This window comes from Sminthopsis crassicaudata, chromosome 3 (genome assembly GCF_048593235.1).
Source record: "Sminthopsis crassicaudata isolate SCR6 chromosome 3, ASM4859323v1, whole genome shotgun sequence".
Taxonomy (NCBI): Eukaryota; Metazoa; Chordata; class Mammalia; order Dasyuromorphia; family Dasyuridae; genus Sminthopsis; species Sminthopsis crassicaudata.
The window spans coordinates 268,950,444-268,976,564 of record NC_133619.1 but is presented as its reverse complement, the minus strand read 5'-3'; the positions used below and the strand labels follow the sequence as shown (position 1 = coordinate 268,976,564).

General features: G+C 34.2%; 1 protein-coding gene across 1 annotated transcript in view; it reads right to left on the bottom strand.

The window, feature by feature from the left end:
• Positions 1 to 1,881: 1,881 nt before the first annotated feature.
• LOC141561319 (periodic tryptophan protein 2 homolog) overlaps positions 1,882 to 26,121 on the bottom strand; it is a 37,947-nt gene continuing 13,707 nt past the window's right edge. Inside the window, exons 7-21 of the mRNA XM_074300787.1 lie at positions 23,709 to 23,950; positions 22,234 to 22,377; positions 21,135 to 21,205; positions 18,242 to 18,378; positions 17,115 to 17,263; positions 15,928 to 16,075; positions 15,164 to 15,314; positions 13,958 to 14,138; positions 11,867 to 12,014; positions 9,513 to 9,621; positions 6,708 to 6,773; positions 4,989 to 5,207; positions 4,429 to 4,579; positions 2,790 to 2,864; positions 1,882 to 2,308 (exon numbers count right to left, since the gene is read on the bottom strand). Coding sequence (XP_074156888.1) covers positions 2,155 to 2,308; positions 2,790 to 2,864; positions 4,429 to 4,579; positions 4,989 to 5,207; positions 6,708 to 6,773; positions 9,513 to 9,621; positions 11,867 to 12,014; positions 13,958 to 14,138; positions 15,164 to 15,314; positions 15,928 to 16,075; positions 17,115 to 17,263; positions 18,242 to 18,378; positions 21,135 to 21,205; positions 22,234 to 22,377; positions 23,709 to 23,950 — 2,145 coding nt within the window. The 3' untranslated portion in view covers positions 1,882 to 2,154. The remainder of the gene's footprint in view (positions 2,309 to 2,789; positions 2,865 to 4,428; positions 4,580 to 4,988; positions 5,208 to 6,707; positions 6,774 to 9,512; positions 9,622 to 11,866; positions 12,015 to 13,957; positions 14,139 to 15,163; positions 15,315 to 15,927; positions 16,076 to 17,114; positions 17,264 to 18,241; positions 18,379 to 21,134; positions 21,206 to 22,233; positions 22,378 to 23,708; positions 23,951 to 26,121) is intronic.

Below are 26,121 nucleotides of genomic sequence, written 5' to 3'. Positions count from 1 at the left end.
AAATAAGAAAGAAAAAGGGGGTGGGGAGAAGCAGATCTTTCCAAAGCACTTGATATACATCATCTCATTTGATCCTTACATCATCATACAGTTGGTACTACCATTCCCATTTTACAACTGAAGAAAATAAGCCTCAGAACAATTAAATGATTTGTCCAGGCATACATAGCTATAAAATCTTAGAATTTAAACCCAAATTTTCCTAGGTCCAAGATAAGAAATAATTTTTTTTTTAAAAGACTCAGAATATAGCTAACAACTTCAAGCAACTCTGCCTCACTGAAATCCAATTTACAAGAAATGAGTCAAAAAAAGGCCTAGGTCCAACACTGTATCTACTAGGCTATGATCCTTTTTATAAAGTAGCAATCCAAAACAATAAGTCTATACCTACTTCAACAATAATATATGATCAATTCTGATGGATGTGGCCCTCTTCAACAATGAGATGAACCAAATCAGTTCCAATAGAGCAGTAATGAACTGAACCAGCTACACCCAGCGAAAGAACTCTGGGAGATGACTATGAACCACTACATAGAATTCCCAATACCCCTATTTTTGTCCACCTGCATTTTGGATTTCCTTCACAAGAAAATTGTACACTATTTCAAAGTCCGATTCTTTTTGTACAGCAAAGTAACTGTTTGGACATGTACACATATATTGTATTTAATTTATACTTTAACATATTTAACATGTATTGATCAACCTGCCATCTGGGGGAGGGAGGTGAGGGAAAGGAGGGGAAAAATTGGAACAAAAGGCTTGGCAATTGTCAGTGCTGTAAAATTATATATCTTGTACATAAAAAGCTATTTAAAAAAAAAATAATATATATATCACATCTAGTTGATAGCACAGATTACAGTGAAATTATTACCTCTCTTGATATACATTTGTATTTATCTATACTAAGCTTGCACTTCAGTCACAATATATTACTAGTTAATTTTATATTCACAGTAAAAAGAAAACTAGATAATTATAAAGATCATCTCATAAGTAACATGTGCTTCCTATAAACTAAAATGACCTCTCTTAAGTTTATCAGCCCACTACTTCCTCCAGGATATTACTGAACAGATTTTGTTTAATGCTTGAGTTTGCAAAACTTCTAGTCACAAAAATCATTGATCAGCTTTCTGAGAGGTCCTGTGCTATTAGTCACATAGAATAATTAAATTAAAATTTTTAACTTAATTCTATAATTTTTTTAACATGGAAAATCTAAAAATATATCTCTAATACATCTTAACAATACTGAAGAATTAAATCCTAGTAAGTTTGAAAAGAAAAACATATATATAAAGGCAGATTTTGCAAAGATAGAATTCCAATATTTGGAGGGCAATTGTTTTCAGGGAACTTAATGATCATCGAGTCAATTTAGAATCTTATTAGAGTTGGATGGTATCTTTAAAATAATTCAGCCCAACCTTTTCATTTTACCATTAATGATTAAGTGACCTGCCTGAAGTCACAGAGGTAGTGACAATCAACATTCTAACCCAGATCTTCTGACCAAATCCAATATTCTTTTTACTACATCACAATTTCTTTGTACTCTCTACTTTCTGATCTTAAGTTTCCAAATTAACCAATTTCTAGCTTAAAAAGACCCAAAACTTCCCAAGTTTGGCTACATATCATAAAATATTATCAGGTTTAAGTCTGTGATAAAAATGAAAACTGAATCAGAGCTACATTCTTGTAGTTTCAATAATAAACATTCCCAGAAATGTAAAATAGATTTTTGGAAAACAGTATAAGATAGATATGTCTCATAGCAAACCCCATATCATAATCTTCTGGGCCCTAATTTTCCAATAAAGAGTTGGACTCTTTTAGTTCTTTTAAAAAAAAAAAAAAAGTCCAAAATTTCAATCATCATAATGTGATTTTATTTCCAGAATGAGAGACTCATTATGATTCTTCTGTCAAGAGAAGCAATCAGACAATCCCAAAATCCTCAAGTTTTATTTCTCATGTCCATTAAATTTTGATATTAGGATACAAACAAAATAAAGCCACTATAAGGGCCATGTAGTGCTAGTGAAAAATCACTACAAAATTATTTCTTCTTCTCTTTTGGGTGGGTCTTACCCAAAACAGGAAGAATTGAATATGACACAGCTGTACAAAATGCTGCTGCTATATTTGCATCTCTTCTTCCTTTATCAGCTGTAAACTTTCAGTTTCCAAGTCTGAGTCTTCATTGCTTCCCAGGGACTCCAAAGGCCGTTTCACACCCTGTTGTTGGGAAACTCCTAAAGCATATTTAATATTGTAGCGATTCCAGTCACAGCTGTTGAAAGAAATGATACAGTTATAATCCTACAGGAAATCATAGAAATCCCTCAAGATCCCTATCCTTAACCATTTCTGACAGATGATTTTTGTTTTAAAAAAGTCCCAGGAATTAAAAATAAAAAAAAAATTAAAAAAAATAAAAAAAGTCCCAGGAAAAACCAACACATACACATTTCATTTAGTCCCCTACCAATGTCTTGTTGGGCTTCATAGAAGACCAGAAATTAAACCATGAAAATATGATAAGGAAAAGTAATGCATTTAGCATGGAATAGCAACTATCACCTTAATTTAAAGAAAACTGATATGACCTCTGACCCCATATCTCTTAAGACCAAGGACCAGAATTCTGGTGTTTCAGATTTCCATCTAATAGGGTTCCCTAGCTTTCTAATCATCCTCATTAAAAGAATTAAAAAAAAAAAAAAAAGAAAAAGAAAAAGACCCAGTAACAAATAGTAGAAGTATGTACATACAGTTTAGAAACATCATCGAAGTGACGCTGAATACTCTTTTGAAGAAACTGAATCAGGGCCAATAACTTTCCTGCTCTGAAAAAGAAGAAACCACTGGATGTCAACAAATATTCCAGGGAACCCTTACTTTTTTTTCCTGTTATTTTTTTTATTTATTAAATCTTTTTATTTTTCAAAACACAAGCGTGGACAATTCTTCAACATTAGCCCTTGCAAAACCTTGTATAGGTAATCCTTAATTTAAGTCATTTTTCACTTATATGTAAAGTTTTTGTTTTTCTGTGTACTTTTATAGATAAATGGAAAAAATGGAACAGCTTATTAACTTTCAACTAATAAATTCTCATGAATTCTGAACAATTTTACCACAATTTTACAAATAACAATAGCTGACATTTATAGAATACTCTATAAAAGTGGTGGTTAAACAGAAACTGGGGCCATTAAATTATACATAAGGATTCCAGCAGACTACATATATATTAATTTCAAATAACATTATCTATGACATCATATTTTTCATATTTTTGCTAAATATTACCCAATTACATCTTAATCTGGTTCAGGCCATATTCGGGAATACTGCAGGCCAAGTGTGTTCCATATACTTCTACTCCAAGGCTTAAAAAAAGTATAAGATATATCTCATTTGATCCTCACATTTACCCACAGATGTGGGTGCTATTATCATTGCCCCTACTTTATAGCTATGGACATTGAAATTAATTAACTTGCCCAGGGACTCAAAACTTGCTTTAGTCTATGATAAAATTCAAAATCAGATCTTTCTAATTCCAAGGCCAGAGCTCTCTCCATTAGTTGTCTCTCTAGATATAATAAAAAAACAGTTATTAAGTAATTAACTATATGCCAGGTTCTATGCTAAGTGCTGAGAATATTTTTAAAAAGTGAAAACAAAGGCCCTCTAAGAAGCTTATATGCTAATGGAAGAGACAATATCTATATAAATAGGCTTTACAAGATATATACAGAGCAGATGGAAGATGATCTTCGAGGGGAAAGCAATGGTAGTTCACAGAACCAGGAAAGACTCTGTAGAAAGGGGGATTTTTGAGCTTAGTCTTAAAGGAGGCCAGAAATTCTAAGAGGCTGAGAAAGGAAGGAGAGCATTCTAAGATTGGGAGACAAGTCAATACAAAAGCCACAAATATAAAGATGGAGCAATATGTGTGAGCAATATGCTATATATGTAAAACAATATATATGTATATATAAAACATATATAACAATATGTACTGTATAGTTGTATAACTATATAAAATAAATTATATAGTATGGTTAGACTATGGATGCAGAAGGCCAGCAACATGAAAGAAGACTGGACAGGAAGGCATAAGGCTTTAAAGAGTTTACATAGAGTGTATCTATATCAACATATGTAGCCAAACGGAGTTTAATAGGGAGTCACTAAAGTTTATTGAGTAGAGTCTAAAAGAGAACAAGATCTGATTTATTCATTTTGGTAATAGTGCAAAGGAAAGACTGTCATAGAGAGAGACATGAAAAAGGAAGACCAATTAATAGGTTATTACAATAATCCAAGTGAGAAATGATAAGCTCTTTATTAGGATGGTGGTATGTTTGAGCAGAGAAATATTATGGAGATACAGATACTTACCTCAACTTTAATTTTGGACCATGCAACATGAGTAATTGCTGGCTCCAAATGAGGTAAAACTCTAAGTGATGGGACATCTCAAAGGCTGAGGCTAAAAATTCAAGTACTTTTTCTACATATAATTCAGGAAGTGATGATGAAACAACTTCAACTATAAAAAGAAGGAAAGAAAACCTAGTATTAATTCTCTGAAAAATGAAGATTAGAAGAAAATAATCACCCATTTCAATTCCTCATTCTAAAAAAAAACAAGTGTTAGTTATGGTAATTTATGGTTTAGCAAACATTCATTAAATTTAATTTTTACATCAGCTGAAAAGTGAAAAACTGAAGAATTTTTTTTAAACAATACAGCTCATTTTTTCCATCAACATAAATAAATTACTGCAATGACTGTTCATCTTGACATTACTAAACAAGTTAAATGGAAGAGTCCAGAAGCAACAACTGTTTTAGGCTTACACAATTTTCTATCCCTTATGAGTAACACTATAGCATTCTGAAAATTTTTAGTAAAAGCATTTAATAATAAGAACTGTGAATTTAAGCTTGTTACTTACTTTCATGACTGGGGACTGACTCAAGGACCTCTTGTATCAACTTCTTCTCATTTAATCTAAAGGCCATCATTATAGCCTTTGTGAATTCCTTCTGTCTCAACGTAGCACGTACACTGCTGGGAGTGATGCTGATATCCAGTTCAAATGGATCAAAGACTAGCCCAGAGTCAAGAGAGAAAATAAGAAGGCCTTCAGTGGTAGTGGCTGCCCAGCATCGCCCTAGGGAAGAAAGGAGTCCATTAAATTCCCAAAGAGAAAACAGTACAGAGAGATTCAGTAGTACAAAGCATAGCCTTGATGACAGGCAGTATCCCCATATAATTTGTGACAACTTAAGAGAGGGAAGACTTTTCAGATTCTAAGATGAAAAGGCCTCAAGAGGCACACTTGTGCTAACAGACTATGTCTACTGTCTACTGTCCCATAACAAACTGAGGTTGGCTGCCTTGATGAATTTGTGGGCCACAGGAACTTTCAAAGATTGCCTAAGTTCCAGAAACATTGAACTTTTGAAGGATATACACTGATAAAAATCAAAGATCTTTGAAGTAAAGTCCAAAACACACATTGGCCACTCAATATCCTGAAAGTCCACTCTCTGTGATACTGAATTCAGGTATGGCAAAAATGAAAACAAGAGTGCCCAATACCCAATGCATACCAATGCAATCATCTCAAATCTTGCTTACCATTTTAGTGTTATACACTATGTAGTCATAAAAAAAGAAAAATGATCTCAATGAATACATTACTAAGGTGTGCAGAAGTATTCATTAACAATTATGTAAATTAGTAGCCAAAATTTGTTAGATTTTTTAAAATTCCAGCCTCTTTTCCTTCAAGAAGCTACCAAAATAAAATCAATAGACACCCTTATTTATTGAGCTCTAATATCTTCTTGGTATGAGAGTGAAGAGTTTGACATAAAAGTTGATGTCTTGTGGAAAACCAACAGAATCAGAGGAGGCCTCATACAGGAGAGAGCATTTAAGCTGTTCAGGAATTTAGGAATTCTCTAAGAGGCCGGAAGTAGAAAAGAAGTGCCTGACAGTTACGGAAAAGGAACAACAAAATTGGAAGAAGATAAGGAGCAGTCCATTTTGGCTGGAATGTAGAGTCTGTGAAAAGAGAATGAAAGGGTAGGCCTGGCTTTGTACTTTTTCCATGAGGGGAAGTATAGTCACTGACCTTTCCAGACTTTTTATAGAATACTGTCCATTACATACACTACAATCCTGCCAAACTGGTCACTTTCTTGTTCTATGTTCCCATCAATATCCAAACAATTTCCAATGGTTCCCAATAACCTCTTTTCCAATCTTATTTCATAATATTTTCCATCACTCCTCATTCCTCCCAATTCCTCCCAGATTCCCAGGGCAATTCCCCATGTTTAAGGATAGATTTTCTTCCACATTTATGTCTCTGCTCATATAATTCCCATAATTCCACTTTCCAAAATCCTGATCATCCAGATCAAAGGTAATCTATCCATGAAGCCTCCTCATCCTATTCAGTAATGATCAAACTCTTTCCTTCATCTCAAATCTTGCTTACCATTTTATTTGTAGCTCTTACACAATTAACAGGTTTTAGTTTATATTGTCTATGTACCAGCCATATTAGTTTGTGAGTTCCAAAAGTGCAGAGAAAAATGAAATCTAATTTCTAGCATCTAACACACTGTTTTGTACATAGTAGGTACTTTTAAATTCCTACCTGTGGGAGAAAAATGAAGTGAGGTCACCCTAATTTCAGGCTTAAAGCGCCGAGAACTCATATCACCTGCAAAGAAAATAAAATCATTTCAGTTACTGAGCAACACTCTCAATTACTGTATATTCTCATAATACTATATTGGGCCAGATAAGAATTGGCTTGAATGACATCATTAGTCTGAATACAGGCTCCATTTTCCTCTCAAATGTGGATGGCATAAGGCACAAGTAAGCAGCTAAGTGGCACCAAGGATAAAGTATGCTATTCCTGGAATCAGAAAGATCTGAGTGCAAATCCTGACTCAAGCACTTACTAGCTGTGTGACTCTGAGCAAGTCACTTAACCCTGGTTGTTTCAGTTTCTTCATCTGTAAAATGGGCTGGAGAAGGAAAGGGCAAAGTATCTTTTCTAGGAAAATCCCAATGGAGTGACGAATTGGCCACGACTAATCTACAAGCATGAGTGATGCCTGAAAGCACAATCCCTACAGTAAAGACACAGGTTAAGCCTCACTGTTGTAGCAACCACACCAAATTCTGAGTCAGTCTGTTAGGGGTCCTTGCTTTGGCTGCCAAGTGAGGGTTTCAGATCCTTCTCATTTGTCAGTTCTAAGTGACTTTATCTCTCTCTCCCTGGAACAGTTATAGCTTTGGAACTGACACCAACAGTCATACACTTCCTCTATGATCTCTTTCCTCCAAGAGTATGTACTTTCTTTGCAGCCCAGGCCCTGCTTCATACTTATTCTTATTTCTATTTTTATAAACATAAGACCCATAGCTGACATTAATATTTTGAGTCTGGCCGCTCACTGTCCTGTAATGGAAATGGGTGAAGGAGGCAGAAGCAGTTGATTACAGGAAGTGATGGAGAAAGTAAAGATAGGGACAATGATAAATGAGAATGGCCTCTGTTAAGTTTCTCAGCTGGAATAAGTTCAAATTTCCACATTGGTTTGTCATTCTCAATTTTCCTACTAGTTTTGACTTTAATTATGTAGAGGAAAAATTTACTTTGCCTTTGGGGGAGAAAAAGATTTCCCAAAAATGGATTTTAATTTTTTATATAGTAATTTTAAAAATTAATTTTTAGTATATAAATCATTTCTATTTCAATAGAGGGAATTATCATCTAGTAGATGAAAGATGTAAATAATTATGGAAGCTGATTACTGGAGAAGCTCTTAAACAAAAATTAAAAGAGCACAAGGTAATAAAACAGGAAAGGTGAAATTGGAGAAGAGAAGAAAGGATTTCTGCCATTTTTTTTTTTTCTGATATCTGGGGGCACAGTATAAGGAACCTACTCTCAAAATGATATCTTTACCAGGTGAAAAATATAGGCCAGCAAATGCTAATGTTAATGCCATTTATCTAATCAGAAATAGAAAAGCATAAAATGTACATTTTGAATCTTACAGCACCGATTGGGTTCGATTATATTCTGGCTTATTCAATTCAAAGCTTATCATGGAGTTTAAATTTTTCCTAGCACTAGAAAAGTAAATACATACCACATCACAAGAAATACCATGCCTTGCATAAAACAGATAATACACAAGTTTAAACTACACAAAGAGGTAACAAAGGCCTGGAACAAGGTCTTAGATACTATTTATTCTGCAAGTTACTGAATGTGCTATTGTTTCAGTCATGTACATATAACTTCCATATACTGAATGTTCTGGAATTCTATCTTTAAAGTTACCACAAAAATAAATAATGACTAACTACCACACCTCCCCCACCCCCCCAAAAAAAGAACAAGGCCTTAAAAACTATACTTGTATGTCAAGCAAGGGTATTTCTGCTCTTAGTCCAAGATGATTATGAACTGAACCTCAACTTTCATTATACTAGATTAATAATAATAATAATAATAATAAACATTTATAGAGTGCTAACTATGTGATAGGCACTAGACTAAGCACTTTACATGTATCTTATTTGATCCTCACAACAACTCTGGGAAGGTCGTTACTATTATTATCCAACTTTTACAGTTAAGGAAACTGAAAATGATGTTAAGTGACTTGCCCAAAGTCACACAGCTATTAAATGTGTGAGTCCAGATTTGAATTCAGGTCTTTCTGACTCCAGATCTGGTGCTCTACCATTGCTCGTTCAGTAAGTAAAATCCGATGATTTTGGACTACAAGCTTATTTGTTCCAAACCAAAACATTAGTATGACACACAGCTTCCACTTGTTTCCATCATCAGTAGCCAAGGCAAGTCTTTCATGGAACTCCAAAATAGATTGTCAGTAGTTGCCTGAGGCAGTTCCAGTCCAAAATCTGTCATAAATCAGTTATGCCCTTTATGTCCATTCTCTCATCTGAGAAATGTGGCTCATTATTTCATTTATTTCACCAGAGTCTTGTCAACCAACAAATATTTTTAAGAATGAACTATATGCCCATCTCAGCACTATATTAAGCACAATAATTGGATAAAATGAAACTGAAAGCTTAAAAACATTATAAAAATGTCAATGCAATAGCATAGGAAACTGTTTATATCATTAAAATTGGCAACTGTCTATGATTTGGTAGCAAAATTTCTAGAGTCATAACAAGGTTAAGTAACTTGGCCAGATTCAGAGATAGGACTTGAATGTGGGTCTCCCTTGACTCCAGGACTATTCCCAAAGCCATGCTGCCTCTAAATATATACAAATATAACATGCTGTTATTAGCCTTAAAACTACAACCAAAAATGTCCATCAGCAAATTTTTATTTCATAAAAGCCTACAATCCAGATTTAAAAGGATACTTTCAGAAATCCTAGGTTCCCAAAATTTTTACCTTTTCTTACACCTGGCAATGCCACAGCAATGCCTTCTTCGTCTCCAGCATCTTGATCAATCAAGGCCAAATTGCCAAATTCAGTTATTCTCCTTCGATCCAAAAATTCCTTTAAGGAAAAGAGACAAAAGCCATCAAGTCTCAAGTCACAGTAATAGGAAATAAGTGTACAATGGTGGATAGAATTCCTAAAAGAAATGTGTCTCAGAATCATTCCTTAGTGGAAAGAGATATCATAGTCATCTAGTCACAATTAGTGAGAATCTTCTCTCTGCTTATTCAAAATTAGTGGTCATTTTAGTCTCTGAAGAATTCCTCAGTGGAAAACAAAGTACTTTTCTAAATTTACAGGCTCCCCTGACCCTTTGACTCCACTCCTAATTTGTCCAACAAAGTACATTTTCATTTCTCTTATTTTAGACCCCATAGATGTTTAATTTTACTCTAAAGGCTTATTCTGATGCCTTATCTTATCATAGAGGTAATCTGGCTTACAAAAGCTTCACCAGTGAAGCACATAGTTTGGTAAGACTTCAGAAGCTATAAAGACTCCAAGTATGAGACTTGTGCCAAAATGTAGGTCTGTTGATCAAGGGCCTGGTTACCAAAATTCTGAAAGACACATCATCATATGGCTTTATTTGGATCATGGCAATTCATGCAGACAAAAGTATGAAATGGATGAAATCACAAATTTTTTGTTAAATATTTCCCAATTTTAATCTGGTTTGGGCCACACTCAGGAGTGATGTAGGCCACATGTGTAACACATCTACTCTAAAGGATGAAAAAATGTTATATCCATTATTTCATTTGATTCTCACATATCCAAGGAGGTGGTCTCCTCGCTGGCTGGTCTCCTTGTCTCAAATTTATCTATGGCAGCCCATCCTCCACTTAGTTGTCAAACTAATCTTCCTAAAGCACAGGTCTGATTATGTTACCTTCACTCTCACACTATCCAATAAGCTCCATATAAAACACAAAATCCCTGTTCCCTAACTTTCCAATCTTCTTTTACCATCTCCCAACTCTGTACATTTCCACTGATTGTACCCTTATGCCCAGGATATTCTCCCCACTAGTCTAACTCCTCAGCTTGAAGGAAAATTCAAGCCTCAGCTAAAATACCATCTTCTGCAAGAAGCATTTCCCTTAATGTCAATGACATCTCTGAGATTATTTCCAACTTGTCTTGTAAAAATCATGTTTGTGTATAGTCCTTTGCATGTTTTCTTCTCTATTATATTCTAAGAGAGTCCTTGAGCATAAGGACTGGTTTTGCTTTTTTCTGTATCCCCAGTACTTAGCCCAGTGTCTGAGACTTCGAAGTAGCTTAATAAATGTTGATTTGATTTAACAATACCATGTATATGGTATTTTAAAGTTTTCAAAGCATTTTTAAAAATGCTATGAGGTAGATAGCATAAGGATCATTAATTACATTTATGAAAAAAAGCATATTGCTGAGTGAAATGAGCAGGACCAGGAGATCATTATATACTTCAACAACAATACTATATGATGATCAATTCTGATGGACATGACCCTCTTCAACAATGAGATGAACCAAATCAGTTCCAATAGAACAGTAATGAACTGAACCAGCTACACCCAGTGAAAGAACTCTGGAAGATGACTATGAACTCCCAATTCTTCTATTTTTGTCCACCTGCATTTTTTATTTCCTTCTCAGACTAACTGTACACTATTTCAAAGTCCGATTCTTTTTGTACAGCAAAATAACTGTTTGGACATGTATACATATATTGTACTTAACTTATACTTCAACATATTTAACATGTATTTGTCAATCTGCCATCTGGGGGAAGGGATGGGGGGAAGGAGGGGAAAAGTTGGAACAAAAGGTTTTGCAATTGTCAATGCTGAAAAATTACTTATGCATATATCTTGTAAATAAAACGCTATTTAAAAAATACAAATAAATAAAAGGAAAAAAGCATATTTAAGTTAAATTAACAAATCCCATAGAAGAGATGTTCAACAATTATGTCAAACTTAATATTCTTCCATTTCACCTTCCCCATCCAGGCACCTTATCTATAAATAACCAGAAAGAAAAAAAAGCATGGCTTAGCATTACACTACACTTGTGTTGGTGCTCCAATGGAATTGGGATACCATGTATATGACATTTATAATCCAGAATATACCTGTGCAGCATTCTTTACTAAATCAACAATATATTTTCAAACTTATCTGGTGCATAAGTTGAATACTCCCTGTAAATCTAGGTCTAAATGATTTTTGTCACCACACTGTGAACCTGCCTAATTATAATAACCATTACAGGAACAATGAAGACAACAGCATTTTTCCCCACTCTGGCTTACCTCCATTGCATCCAAAGAATAATTACAGGATATTTCAAATTTCTTCATGAGAATTTGTTCCTTAATGTGATAAATACAAACAAACTTGGACATTCCTCCTGCCAGAATACACTGGCCATCTGCTGAATAACAAAGAGTGGTAAAAGACCTAAAGAAAGAAGAGGTAAGTTTTTTCAAAACATTTTACTGTTCCTTCCTCTGGACCAGTGGAACCTTTTGAAAAATGAAACTTTTAGAAAATACATGGGTCACAAATCAAGGCTTTTAAAAGTAAATGTCGAAATCCATTACCCAAATATGCACCATGCTTTTCCCCTTTTGAGGATTTGTTCATGCCATTCCTTGAGCATGTGCTGCCCTCACTTTCACCTTTACCAGTCCTTAAAGGTTCCTTCAAGACTTCTCTGTCATCCAATCCTCTCTCTCTGTCTTCTCTCTCTTCCTCAAAGGTATCTGTCTGTCTGTCTCTCTCTCTCTTTTTGCCCCACCCCACCCCCTCCATCTTCACGCCTCTGCAACAAACGAGACTCTCCATATCTTGACTGAGTATTTTTAGTAGCTTGTGCCTGGAATTCTCTCCTTCCTTATCTTTGTGTTTTTGCTTCTCAGACTTCTTTCAAGTCTTAGCTAAAGCCTATCTGCTGGAAGAAGCCTTTCCCAAAGGCTCTAAACCCCAGTGCCTTCCCTCTGGATTATCTTCAATTTATCCTGTAGATATCTTGTTTGTATGTTGTCTCCCCCTCAGATTATAAACTCCTTGAGAGCAGGTTTGCCTTTCTTTGCCTAATTCATCTAAAGCCTTATATCCAATCAAGTAGGTAATATTTGTATCCAGATTATAAAGAAGTTAAGTTAGGGAATTCTTCTAAAAGGTAAAAATAACAATTTTAATTAAGTAGAACTAGAAAATGAAGTGGGATGAGATAAGAAATCCTAGAGATCCTCTTCCTCAACAATCAATTAATCAAGTCTTTCATTGTTTCAAAAAGAAATGGCTGTGAAATAGCAAGAAAACACTGCAATAGCTATGCATTTGACACAGATTCACTTACTTAGCTTAGGGAATGAAAAAAAATTAGACCAGACCCAAATTTAGGTCAGAAGTTGGGCCACTAGACTGTGCTTATCATAATCCCAGTTTTCATCAATCTTTTCAGCATTTTATTATTCATTAATTATATTCTATTAGTATTTTGGAAGGAGCAATGAAAGGAGGCAACTGAACTTTACTTTGTTAGTGGCTTTGAGAGGGTGCAAAGTTGAAGCTACAAATTTTTATCAATTTATTTTAAATTCTTTGAAGATTTTATACCAAGAACTCAAAACTGGTATAGTTAGGACTAATATATTATCCTTAAACTATACCTTTTTTCCCTGTTTCTTAGTGCTGAGAATATAAGAAAGTAGAAAAAACTAAGGAGGCTGTTAAATTTTTTTCAAGGTCATTTCAGTTTTCTAACTTTTCTGTTCAGGTGATTAAAATGATATACATCACTAAGCCTTAAAATTAAAATAGAGCTAAAGAGAACCTTAAAGATCATTTAGTCAAACCACTTCCTCCCCTTTAAGAGGAGAAAACTAAAACCCAAAAGTATAAGTGATTGACCAAATTCATTCAGTTAGTTACAGAACCAGGACTAAAACCTAGGTCCTTTGACTGCAAATCCAAAGATCTTTCATTCTATCATACTTAACACAAAAAAAGACTGTGATTTCAGAATACCTCAAAGAATCAAGCAGCATTTTTTTTTTTAATCCCCCACAAGGCAAAGAAAATAGAATTTGCATTTTCAAAGTAAAATTATATTTTTTCCTTCTAGTATTAATTGCTCTCAGAAATAGAAGAATAGCTGTTACACATATTATCCCCATTTTGCAGATGAGGAAATAAAATCTCAGCAAAGTTAAATGGTTTGTGCCCAGTCACGTAACAATTATTAATTGCAAACCAGGTCATTCTGCGATTCCAAGTTTCGCTCTCTTTCCATTAGATGAACATTGCCTCCCATAAACCAGCACATCAGGACATTTATTTACTGCACTCCAGCTCTCTGTTTCCATTTGTCACTCTCCAGGGGAGGATATACTTACTTTCCCTTGGCTGCATGCTTGGCTGTTATCTTGTCCAGCTCTTTTCTACCCACTTTCAGGTCATGCCTGCCCTCAATACACCCTGTCTGCACAGCATTTTCATGATCCCAGAAAGAGATCTGTGAATTCAATGTGGCCACTGCCAATTCAACACCATCTGGCCGAAAAGTCACAGCTAGAGCTACAAAGAAAAAGAACACAAACTCAGAACAAAGGTCCATGCTAATCATACTCTCTGCTGAGAACACAGTCTGTTACATACTTGTAGGTATGTGGCAGTAAAGAACTTTTAAGCAAATAGTTGTCCTTTAACTGAGAATTGCCAAACAAATGGTGACAAATATATTGAAACGATTACTGTTTTATAAAAAAATAAAAATATATATACATATATGTTTAATAAAGATCATCACAAAAGACATGCAAATTGAAGCAAAGTGAAAGAGAATCAGGAAAATAATATACACAATGACCACAAAAATGCAAACAGAGAGGGAAAGAACCCTGTATGCTAGATAATTATAATGACCAAACTTGGCCCTAATCAAAAGCTATGGGAATGTGCTTCCTTTTCTTCTTTGCAAGGGAGAATGTTGTCTATAAAGTTGGACTTGAACAGTTTTGCTGAATTTTTTTCTCTCTTAAATGCAAGACAAAATGGAAGCAGGAAACTAGACAAAGAGGATAAACTAGATGTTGATATGATCAGAGCCCGGAGGCTTTGATAACAGAATAGTTATAGGAGATAAAGGTGCTTAGATGATTCCCACCGAGAGTGCTACATTTAAGTGATAGTTCAGTATCCAAAGCAAAATTGTTTAGTAATATCCAAAAGCAGAGAGCATTACAAGTTGTCACTTGTGACTTTCTTCTCACTGCTGCTCAAATATGGAACAGAAAACCAAGAAAAGCAATGACTAAAGCCTAAACCAAAAAGCAGCCTACATTTAGGTAGTACTGATCTCCCTGACCACCATCAACTCTTATTTATTTTTAAAAGGTATTTAAAGAAGAAATAAGCATGTGGTCTCAGCTTTCATTGATCTCTCTGAAATACTGTCACCTCAAAAAATAAAAATAAAGTAAAGCATAATCTGATAAAAATATCATCAGTGAAAAAAAATTTACAAATTAACACTGTAAATCTGAACCTCCTCCCATGATATACTGTTGTAGTTTATTAAGAAATGATATAAGAAAACTTACCATCTGAGGTTAAATTTAATGTTTCCTTGGTTCTCCAACTATCAAACATGTCCCATAATCTTACTGTCTTATCCCAAGAAGCACTAGCAAGGATGGATTTCATTGGATTAAAACACAGACTGCTGATGGGACCCTCATGGCCTGACAAAACCTAAAGAATTTTTTATTTACAAAGAAATGGAAGCAAATAGTAAGAGAAGGTAATATGACAAACAAATTTGATCCCACTCCCCTGTGACAAACATAATTTTACCATGGAAATATTCAGAATTTTAAAATATAATTCTTTTTGGCTTTCTGGGAAGCTAGACAATTTCTTCTATTATATAATTTTTTTCTATTTTTTATTTTCTTTTTCCCTTCTCTCTCCTCTCCTTGTTCTTATCCTCTTTCTCAACTTTCTCTTTGTCCTTCATCCTCTAGAATGATAGAAGGTCCTAATTCCATCTGAGGAAGATTCACAGAAAATTAGGTGGTTAATAAAAATAAAGTATGCTGTGTTTACCTACAGATTAGGAGCTATTAAAAACATCAGAATTGTCTGAATTTTTGCCTTTTCCACACTACCAGCCAAGATGAATGAGTGAACAAAAAGTTCCCTCTTGCCATTCTAATATTATTCTTTCTGTTGTAAATGAGGAAATACTAACAAGAGACAGGTATGTCATTTTTCATTTACAACAATCACCCCCTCCTCAAAATCTTATACAGTATTCACATTGTGCTTCAGTACCAAGTGTTTAATATAAAGTTTTGTTCCTTACATCTAAGAGTCTACCGGTCTGCATAGACCATATAAAGATCTCAAAGGAATCTTGGGACCCAGCAGTAACGATTTCACCACTGGAATCCACAGCCACACAGGAAAACTGGGTCGGGCGTGGAGATGTAAACGTGCGAAAATTTCGGTATCTGCAAAAGGGGGAAAAAAAGGGGCAGGGGAGAGTGGTATTTAATGGTATTGTTAATTTACAGCTGCATTTTCAGTCAGTATCTAAAGAGTTTTCAACAGGTTAGAAATTTTAATATTATATAAAATATAATAGGGATAGATATTAAACACACAAGTGTTCAAAAAAAAATCAACTTCACAAGTTCAAAATGAAAGAGAAAAGCCTAGGCAAATTTGTGAGATAAAGATGTAGGGGATTAGTGCTAAAATCGTGTGAAATAGTATCCAAAAACCCCAACTTAACTTGGGCATTAAAAGAAGCATAGTATTCCAGAGCAAAGGTTGAAACAGTCCCATTATATTCTGGGTCATTCACTCCACACTGCCATATTTTACCCAGCTGTGGAAGCCACAAATAGATAAGGATCAACATCCAAGATAGGGCAACAAAGACAATGAAAGAAAAGAATTGAGGATGAGCTGAAGAAACTAGAGAAAACATAGGGCAACAGAACAGTTGCATTTAGGTATTCCTAGGACTTCCACAGAATTGTTCTTTTTGTTATAATTTAATTGTTCTATTTGGTCCCAGAAAACAAAACTAGAAATGATATATGATAATTGTAGAGAAGCAAATTTTAGCTTAATATGGAAAAACTTCTCAATAGGGGCATGTAACAGGGAATAGACTGCCCCAGGAAGTCATGGATTCCTCTTTAGTACTGGTTTTTCTAATATAGAATGGATGTTCTAAAGGGGATTCCTGTGGAGATAAGGAACAGATGTCCTCTCAAATTTCTTCCAATTTTGAGATTCTATGATATACTTCTGGCTCTATTCTCAAACAACTTGTGTTTCAGAAATGACATTTGAGTACCCAAGAACAGTGACGACTTATATTTTTTTCCCATCCTAAATTTCAGTCAATGAGTAGATAGAAAAGATTTTCTGGGCCTTGTTTACTTCATCTGTAAAATGAGAGCTAGACTCCGTCACCTTAAGATACCTTCTAGTTCTAAAATTCTGGGTCTACTTTTTAGTATAACAACCATTTACTACCTGTGGAGGTCAAAGGCTCGCACTGTTCCATCCAGAGAAGCACTAACAATAACATAGCCTGTGGAGGTAAATGTCACAGCTGTGACCCCACTGGTGTGCTCTGTGAATGTGACAAAGCAGAACCCACTCAAGGTGTTCCATACTTTCACCTGCAACAGAAAGGATTTAGGGAATTATCTTAGTGGACTTTATAATATTCCCAGAAGTTCCACTCACACTTCCAAAAAAAGCAATTAATATTCAATACTTATTTTAACTAAAATTGGTTACTACATATTTACTATATAGTTATCTATAACTGCTGTTTAAAAGGAAGCTGAATTCTGTACTTTTATAATCTAATTTCAGAAGACTTCTTTTACATCAGAGTATAGGAAACAAGCTAGAGAGCATTTAAGAGTTGACTAAAATACATTCTCAAATTAATGTTTTCACACCTCATTCTCTCAAGCTGGTGGCAAGGATTAAAGATGCCCACTACCATGGACTTCAAGTCAATCAAAATCAGAGCTGACAAAATAGAGTAATATTGTTCCTGATCTCAAATCCCAACTATCTTGTCCTCAGAATCAAATAAAACAGGAAAAAATGGCCAAAAAGTTAAAAAAAAAAAAAAAAAAAAAAAAAAAAAGACACAAGTTTGTCAAATTAAAAAAGGCACAAATAAATAAAACCCTCCGTAATGTTCAGTTATACTATACCAGTATTGTAGTGTCTTAAATGGTGATGCTGATCATACATAATTAAACACAAACACTGACACATAACAAGACTGAATTTTAACAGAAAAAATTTCAAAATATATAAATAGTTAAGTTGTTAAACTGGTTTTTTTCTTAGAAGGAAAGAAAATATAAGGAGTTACTTAGTTCTGTGTATGAATTAAACTAAGCTATATGATTTCAGATTCATGAAATGATGAAGACTATACAAATACCCTCCCTAAGAAGTATCTAATTGACAGATTAGATTATTAATAGATACTGTTATCTATGAATTAGTTAAGGGCCTATGAATTAAATAACAAGAAGTGAAACATTTCTTTCAGAGAAAACATTACTCTGTGGTCTTACAAAAGCAAGTTAATATTTGTTTTAACTACAGTTAATAATAAATTCCCAGCTTACTTTTCCATCAATACCACCAGTCACTATGTATTGTCCATCAGGAGAATAGGCTAAAGACACCATGCTGTTGAAATGACCTTGCTGCTTCAATACGTAGGACTCACTTTGCCATTCCCACACCAGCAGTTGACCTAGACCTAGGGACCAATACAACATTAGGAAAAAATATGAATCTACTGTAGTAAAGTATTCCCGTTCCCCTACACACTCAAGCACTATTATCAGGCAATAGACTTATATGTTTTTTCAATACATGCATCCCAGGGAATACTCTGGGTTACTGAGATGCTGCTTTACTTTAAGTTCTCATGGAAAACATTCTATGGCTGTAAGTGGGGTCTAGGAGCAATGAGAAATATGGAGAAGTGATCTCACAAAGATAATAGAATTTCCTCCTTTAAAAGAGGGTATTCTTCATTTAGTTGACCTCTAAACTGTTATGCCCACTAAAAAGCATGAAGACATAATTATGGAGTAATGATTATCTACAAACAAAAATTCTTAGGGAAACTGTAAAGCACAATGGAAGAAAGTAGGAATAAGTTTAAACAAACAAACCTATAATGTGTACCATCAATAATGACAAAACGGCTATATAACATATGAAAGTCACAAGCATGAATTAGAGAAGGAAAAAAGATTTAGCAAAAACGGACAGTTTTCAGTACATAAAACTGAAAAGCTTTTGCATAGAGAAAATCAATGAAAGGGGGAAAAAGTGAAAACAAATCTCTGTAGCAAATTTCTGAGAGAAATGAAAATAAAAACTGAGGTCCCACTCTCATCTATCATATTGACAAAGGTGACAGAAAAGGAAAATGACAAATGTTAGAAAGATTCTGGGAAAACAAGTACACAGATGATAGAACTGGGATTAATTCACCCACTCTGGAAAGCAATTTGGATTCAAAAAGTTGTATATATCCTTTGACTCCGGGTTATCATTGCAAAAGTACCATCCTTATACAGAGTAAAAAGTCCCATGCATACAAAAATATTTACAGAAATACTTTTTATTGTTTCAATTACTGAAAACAAAGTAGGCATCCATCAACTGGGGAATGGCTAAATAAATTATGATAATATGAATGTGGTAGAATATTATTACTTTTAGAGAATCAAGGAAAAAAAGCTGCAAATAGGATAGAAAGGGGGAAACTTTTAGTTCCAAAATGTTTGCCAGAATAGCTAGATTAATTCACAGCTCTGCCTTCGATGAAATTGAGCCTGTTCTCCCAGAGTCTTTGCAAGCAATCTCTGCCATTTTCTTTTTTTGTAATGGCTGCTTATCTGATGAGTATGATCATATTTTTAAAAATTTCATTTAAAAAAAACTTCCAAATAAAGTTACATATACCATGTTTTAAAAGTGTGTGTGTGTGTGTGTGTGTGTGTGTGTGTGTATGTGTGTGTGTATAAAATCACATACTCACAATTTAATGTGGTAGTTACAAAATTGCCCTGTTTATCTATCTCTTCTTCTGGATTTCCTTTCTAATTTCTGTGTATTTTCAAAATGTTTCAAAGATCTTTCATATTTCTTTAATACAACTATTGCTACTTTCTCCCACCAACCTCAAATAATTATTTCTTTCTTTAACATATAAATAGATTTTCTCTTTTGCAAACAGTAAATACAATCAAGAAAAATCATTTCACTCACTATCTGAAAATATGCATGTCATTTAAACTACTCTAGTCTCACTCTCCTAAGAAGTGAGAAACATCTTGACTCTAATGCAGTTGTGATTAATTCATGAATTGGAGTTCTTTCAAAGTTATTTTTATTTCTAAAACTAACGTTTCATAATTTTTCTTGTGGTTTTTGACTTAATGATGCTACAAATAAGCATATGTCCCAATGCAATAAAAGAAAAGGACCCTTAAGGACAAAAATATAGCAGCATTTTTTAATTATAGCAAAGATCTATAAAAATAGGTACTCATCAATTGAGGGAATCACTAAACAAATTACTGTCTATTAATGTAAGAGATGATTACATATTCAATGAAACCAAGGAAAATATTTATGAACCCATGGAGAATGAGATGGGCAAAACCAGGAAGACAATTTATATAATAACCATAATAATCTAAAAAAAAACTACTCTGAAATACCTAATTCTGATCAATTCAGGACTGATATTAGGAAGCATGCCTCCTAACTCTTGGAAAAGAGGTAATGGACTAGAGGTGCTGAATGAGATATCAGTCTCTGTCAGAACTGGCCCATGTCTATTTTTTTTTAACTATATCTATCATGAGAAAGAACTTTGAGGTTTGGGAGAAATAGGACCATGTAAATAATATGGGAATTGTGGGTAATGATAGTGATAAAAAGAAGAAAAGAAAGAAAAGACATCAATGAAACATTTTTTTAAATAGCCAGAAGACAGTCAAAGTCAGAAGGGAACACAGACAAAGCGGGGGGAAAAAGGGGGGAGAGGTCTTGTATTGGCAGATTAAATTTACTATATAATGAAAAAACTATAAACATTAAAAAATTCTAGTTTCACATAAGATCCTCTTTTTTTCTGTATTTCTTCATATAGTGAATTGTGTTGATGTGTTAAGTTCATAACAAAAAAATAATTCTTGAAAATAACAAAAAGCTCAATACTTAAAACTCTCATATACAAAACCTCCTATCTAAAGTCAGACACAACTCCCTTCAAGTACTGTTGCAAAAGACAAAGACGGGAAAAGAAGTCACAGCCACTTTTTGGATTATCTTAATAGTAAGAGGCCTGTGATTTGGCTCATGGTGCGCAAGAAACTACTCTAGCTTCAGTGACCATCTAGCTAGAAGCTGCCTCAGCAGTTAAGAACAAGTCTGTTGGGGACAAGAATTAAGTGAATTTTCTGTTTGTGGCCTGATTCAAGAGTCACACACCTGGACATCCAAAGGCAATCCAGTCTCCTGTGCTGTTGATAGAAATAGATGCAATCTTCTGATCTGAAATACTAAAGGAAAAACCAAAATCAAGACAAATAGAGAGAAAAAAGAACAAAGGATAATGCTAACTGAAGTTTTCTGAAATAACTTTTATGGACTGTATATTTTACAAAGCATTTGAGTGGTATAGTCGAAAGAACACTGGACCTAGAAAAAGCAAAGCCTGAATTCCAATCTAGCCTCAGACACTTACCCAGCTGTAAGACACTAGATAAGCAAGTCACTTAACCAGTTCCTTTCTCAGCTTTCTCATTTAAAAATGGGGATAATAAAAGCACTTTCTTCCCAGCGTTGTGTTAGGATAAAATGATATTATAAAGCACTATGCAAACCTTAAAGTGCTAAATAAATACTAGCTAAACAAACTAATGAGAATTTTACTGCCCACATATCAGCAATGATTCAATGAGCATTCAAAAGCAAAATGAATGAGTTGCCATAAGGTAATTTGCTTCAAAACTGTACCCAAATTTACTAAAAAGGATTTAAGGGGAAAAAATTTTAATTCACTGAAAGACTAGTGAGTAAATTTACCAATAAATATTCATCACCAAACTTCTAAGTCAATGACTATCTATACTACTTTCACTGTATAAAATAGATGCTCTAACATGGGACATTTTGATTATTAAAAAAAAAAAAAAAAAGTTATGCAACCTAACAATGTGCAAGCTTTGAAATCTTAATCCTTTTGAAATTTACCATAAAATGAAGAATTTGTATATACATACATACATACACACACATGCTCACATGTATATGGATTTAATTTTTTTTTTTTTTCCATTTCATGGACTAAACAAGCTGGCTTTATTCCCTAATAGTTTCATTAGAGATTTATTCCTTACTAAAGAAATTCTGTCACAGAGCAAAAGAAAACTGTATCATGTAGTAGGAAAAACACCAATACCAGAACTCTTTCTTTGGACTGAGTACCCTCAGCTAACTCAAAAGTTCTTTGACTTTACCAATAATGAAGATTGTCACTATAGTAGACTTGCCAATATACACCATCACAGCCAGCAAATGAACTCACCTGAGGGAGTGGATCAGATTGAACTCAGGTAGTTCATGCAGATGAAAGATTCCAGAAGCAAAGCCAGTGACTAGAAGGTGAATTTTCTTGTGATATGCAGCAGATGTAAGATTATTAAAATCTCCCTCTTTGTTGAAAAAGTACCTAAATAAATGTGAAGGTAAAAGAACCCATGGTTAAGTTAGGAAAAAATTCAAGTAGCCATGAACACATAAAAATCCTCAATATAGTTGCCTCAATTATTCGGGCATTTCAAACAGAAGTAATTTTTTTATGAATAGAACTCAATAAAACAGTTCAATCTAACAGAAGATGAATGCAATTCTTATGACCTCATTTGTTATTTTTTTCTATACTGTTCATATTTTAAGTGCCATACTAATGAAATTTCAAATGACTCTGAAATCTTTTTACAGTGTTCATTATATCTCTCATTAACACCACTGCTACATCATAGCTCAGGTCCAATATGTGACATCAACTTAAAACTAATCTTCCCAGACAAGTGCCAGAAACACACAAAAAAGCATTTCTAATGCCAGGACACCATGACTTCTGGGAGAAGTAAGGTTTCCATTATTGCAAGAAAACAGAAGTAAACAGTCTTTTTTGAGATAGCAAGGAACTGGAAATTGAGTGGATGCCCATCAGGTGGGGAATGGCTAAATAAAGTTATGGTATATGAATGTAATGAAATATTATTGTTCTATAAGAAATAATTGGCAGAATGATTTCAGAAAAGTCTGGAGAGACTTACATGAACTGATGCTAAGTGAAGTGAATAGAATCAAGAGAATTTTGTACACAGCAACAGCAAGATTATACAATGATCAACTGTTCTGGATCAACTGTGATGGACTCAGCTCTTTCCAACAATGAGGTGATTCAGGGCAATTCTAATAGACTTGTGATAGAGAGAGCCATCTGAATCCAGAGAGAGTATTTTCACCTTTTTTGTTGTTTTTTATCTTTTTTTTTTTTTGCCTTTTGATCTGATTTTTCTTGTGCAGCATGATAAATGTGTAAATGTTTGCAAGAATTATATGTTTCATCTATACTTACTGTCTAGGAAAGGGGGAAGGTGGAAAGGATGAAAGAAAAATTTGGAACACAAGGTTTTGCAAGGACGAATGTTGAAAACTATGTATGTGTTTTGAAAAATGAAAAGCTATTATTTTTTCTAAAAGAAAGAAAACAAAAGTGAAAAGCATTTTATTAGGAACAGAATGGAAGTTCCACATGGGACAATGGAAGGGAAGGACAGAAGGACAGAGGCTTAATGTTGTACTGAAGTTACCATATGTAAAAAAAACTGAGATATAAGTAACTCCATCCTGGTCTCAGAATACGAAAACCATTAGAAGGCAATCCTCACAAAAGGTGCCTCATATACCAAAGTATTTAACATCTGCTTAAAATATAATTATGGAATTTAATTCTTTAAACAAGAACATGGAAGAAAGAAGATCACCTACTTTGTCACAAGTGAGTATCTCACTTTATCATTTTTCTTCTCATCCTCTGGAATGGTTTTTCCATGAATAGTATTGTTCTCTTTTTCAATGTCTTCGTCATCGTCGTCCTCCTCCTCCCCTTCCTTCTTATTCTTCTGCAGCACATCTGCCTGCCAACCTTTAGGAGCCTTCAACTTCAGGTCATCTAGCTCAGTATCACACTGCCAAACACAGAGCGCCCCGTCTTGGCTCAAAGTATACAGCTGTCAGACCAAAGCATATAGATTAGCAAAAAGGTAATCTTTCCTACTAGTTGCTTGCTCCCTTCATGGAATACACAAAGAAAGGAAGTAATTGTAATAAAAAATCGATTCAATTTAGCAAAAATTAAGTGTCTTATTATTAAGCGTATTGCTTTCAATATGTAATTTAAAAAAAAAAAAGAAATAGGAAAAAAAGAACCTAATCAATCGACACAACAAAACCTTTCCTTGGTAAATAGAATGGCAAGGGAAAACAATGTCTTGAAAACAATTTTGGGGCACCTAGGTGGCGCAGTGGATAGAGCACCAGCCCTGAATTCAGGAGGACCCAAATTCAAATCTGGTCTCAGACACTTAACACTTCCTAGCTGTGTGACCCTGGGCAAGTCACTTGACATCAATTGCCTCAGGGAAAAAAAAAAAAATTCTCTCCACAATTACAAAACTTTACAAAATAGGAAGTACCCAAGAATATAATGAAATACAATTTCCTTTTAGGAGAAAAGAGATGAGTTTGAACAGATATTGTGAAGAATAGACAGAATCAATAACTGAGGAGTAGAAAACAGTATGGCCAAAATGGTACAGACCGACATCTTAATATACCAAATCATAGTAGAACCGAGAACATTGTACATATCCACAAGATTATGTGATGATCAATTTTCTAATGGACAAGACTCTTTTAAACAATGAGGTGATTCAGGTCAGTGGCAATAGATTTCTGATGGAGAGAGCCATCCACACTCAGAGAGAGAACTGTGGAGAGTGAATCATGAATCACAACATAGGTTTTTCACCTTTTTTGGTGTTACTTTTTGTTTTCTTTCTCATTCCTTCTTTCTTTGTGATCTCATTTTGTGTGTGTGTGTGTGTGTGTGTGTGTGTGTGTGTGTGTGTGTGTGTGTGTATGTGTGCACGCACGTGCGCAGCAAGATAAATAGAGAAATATGTATAGGAGAGTTGTACATGTTTAACCTATATTGGATGACTTGCTGTCTAGGGGAGGGGATGAGGAAAAGGGAGGAAGAAAAAATTTGGAATATAAGGTTTTGCAAGGGTGAATGCTGAAAACTATCAAACTATTTTTGCATGTATTTTGTAAAGAAAAAAAGGATACAAGTCATTCTAATTGATAAACGGTCAAAAAAATATGAACAGGCAGTTTCAGAAAAAGAAAGCAAAGCTATATGTAGTGATATGAAAAAAATGCCTTAAATCACTATTGATTAGAAAAATTCAAATTAAAATAATGTATAAGATTGGTCAATATAATAGAATAGAAAAATGATAAATGTTGGAGGAGATGGGGTAAACTGGGTACTGCTGGTGGAGTCGTGAACTGCTTTAATGATTCTGTAGGGCAATATGAAACTGCACAAAGAGTTATAAAGTCTTTAATCCAACTAGTAATACTACTATTAATTCCGCATCCCAAAGAGATTTTTAAAAAATAAAAATAAAAAAATAACCTATTTGTACAAAAATATTTATAGCAGATAATTTTTGTGGTGGCTAAGAATTGGAAATTGAGGGAATGCCCATCAATTGGGGAATGGCTAAACAAATTGTGGCATACGAATGTAATGGAATGCTATTATGCTAAAAGAAATGATGAGAAGACAGATTTCAAAAAGATACAGAAAGACAAATGAATTGATACAAAGTGAAGTGAACAGAATCAAGAGAATATTATACACAGTAACAGCAGTATTGGGCAAAAACCAACTGTGAATGGCTTAGCTATTCTCAACAATGATCCAAGACAATCTAAAAAGATGCACAATAAAAAATACTATCTGCCTCCAGAGAAAGAACTGATGTCATCTAAATATAGACCTAAGGGGGCAGCTACGTGGCGTAGTGGATAGAGCACCAGCCTTGAATTCAGGAGGACCCGAGTTCAAATCTGGTCTCAGACACTTAACACTTCCTAGCTGTGTGACCCTGGGCAAGTCACTTAACCCCAGCCTCATAATGAATGAATGAATAAATAAATAAATAAATAAATGCCTAAGCATACTATTTTTCATTCTTTTCTTTCTTTTTTGTGTTGTTTTCTTGTACAATACCTATATAAATAGACTATTTGTCATTTCAGGGAGAGGGAATGAAGGGAGGGTCAGAATTTGGAACTCAAATTAAAAAAAAAAAAAAGTTTAAATTGTTTT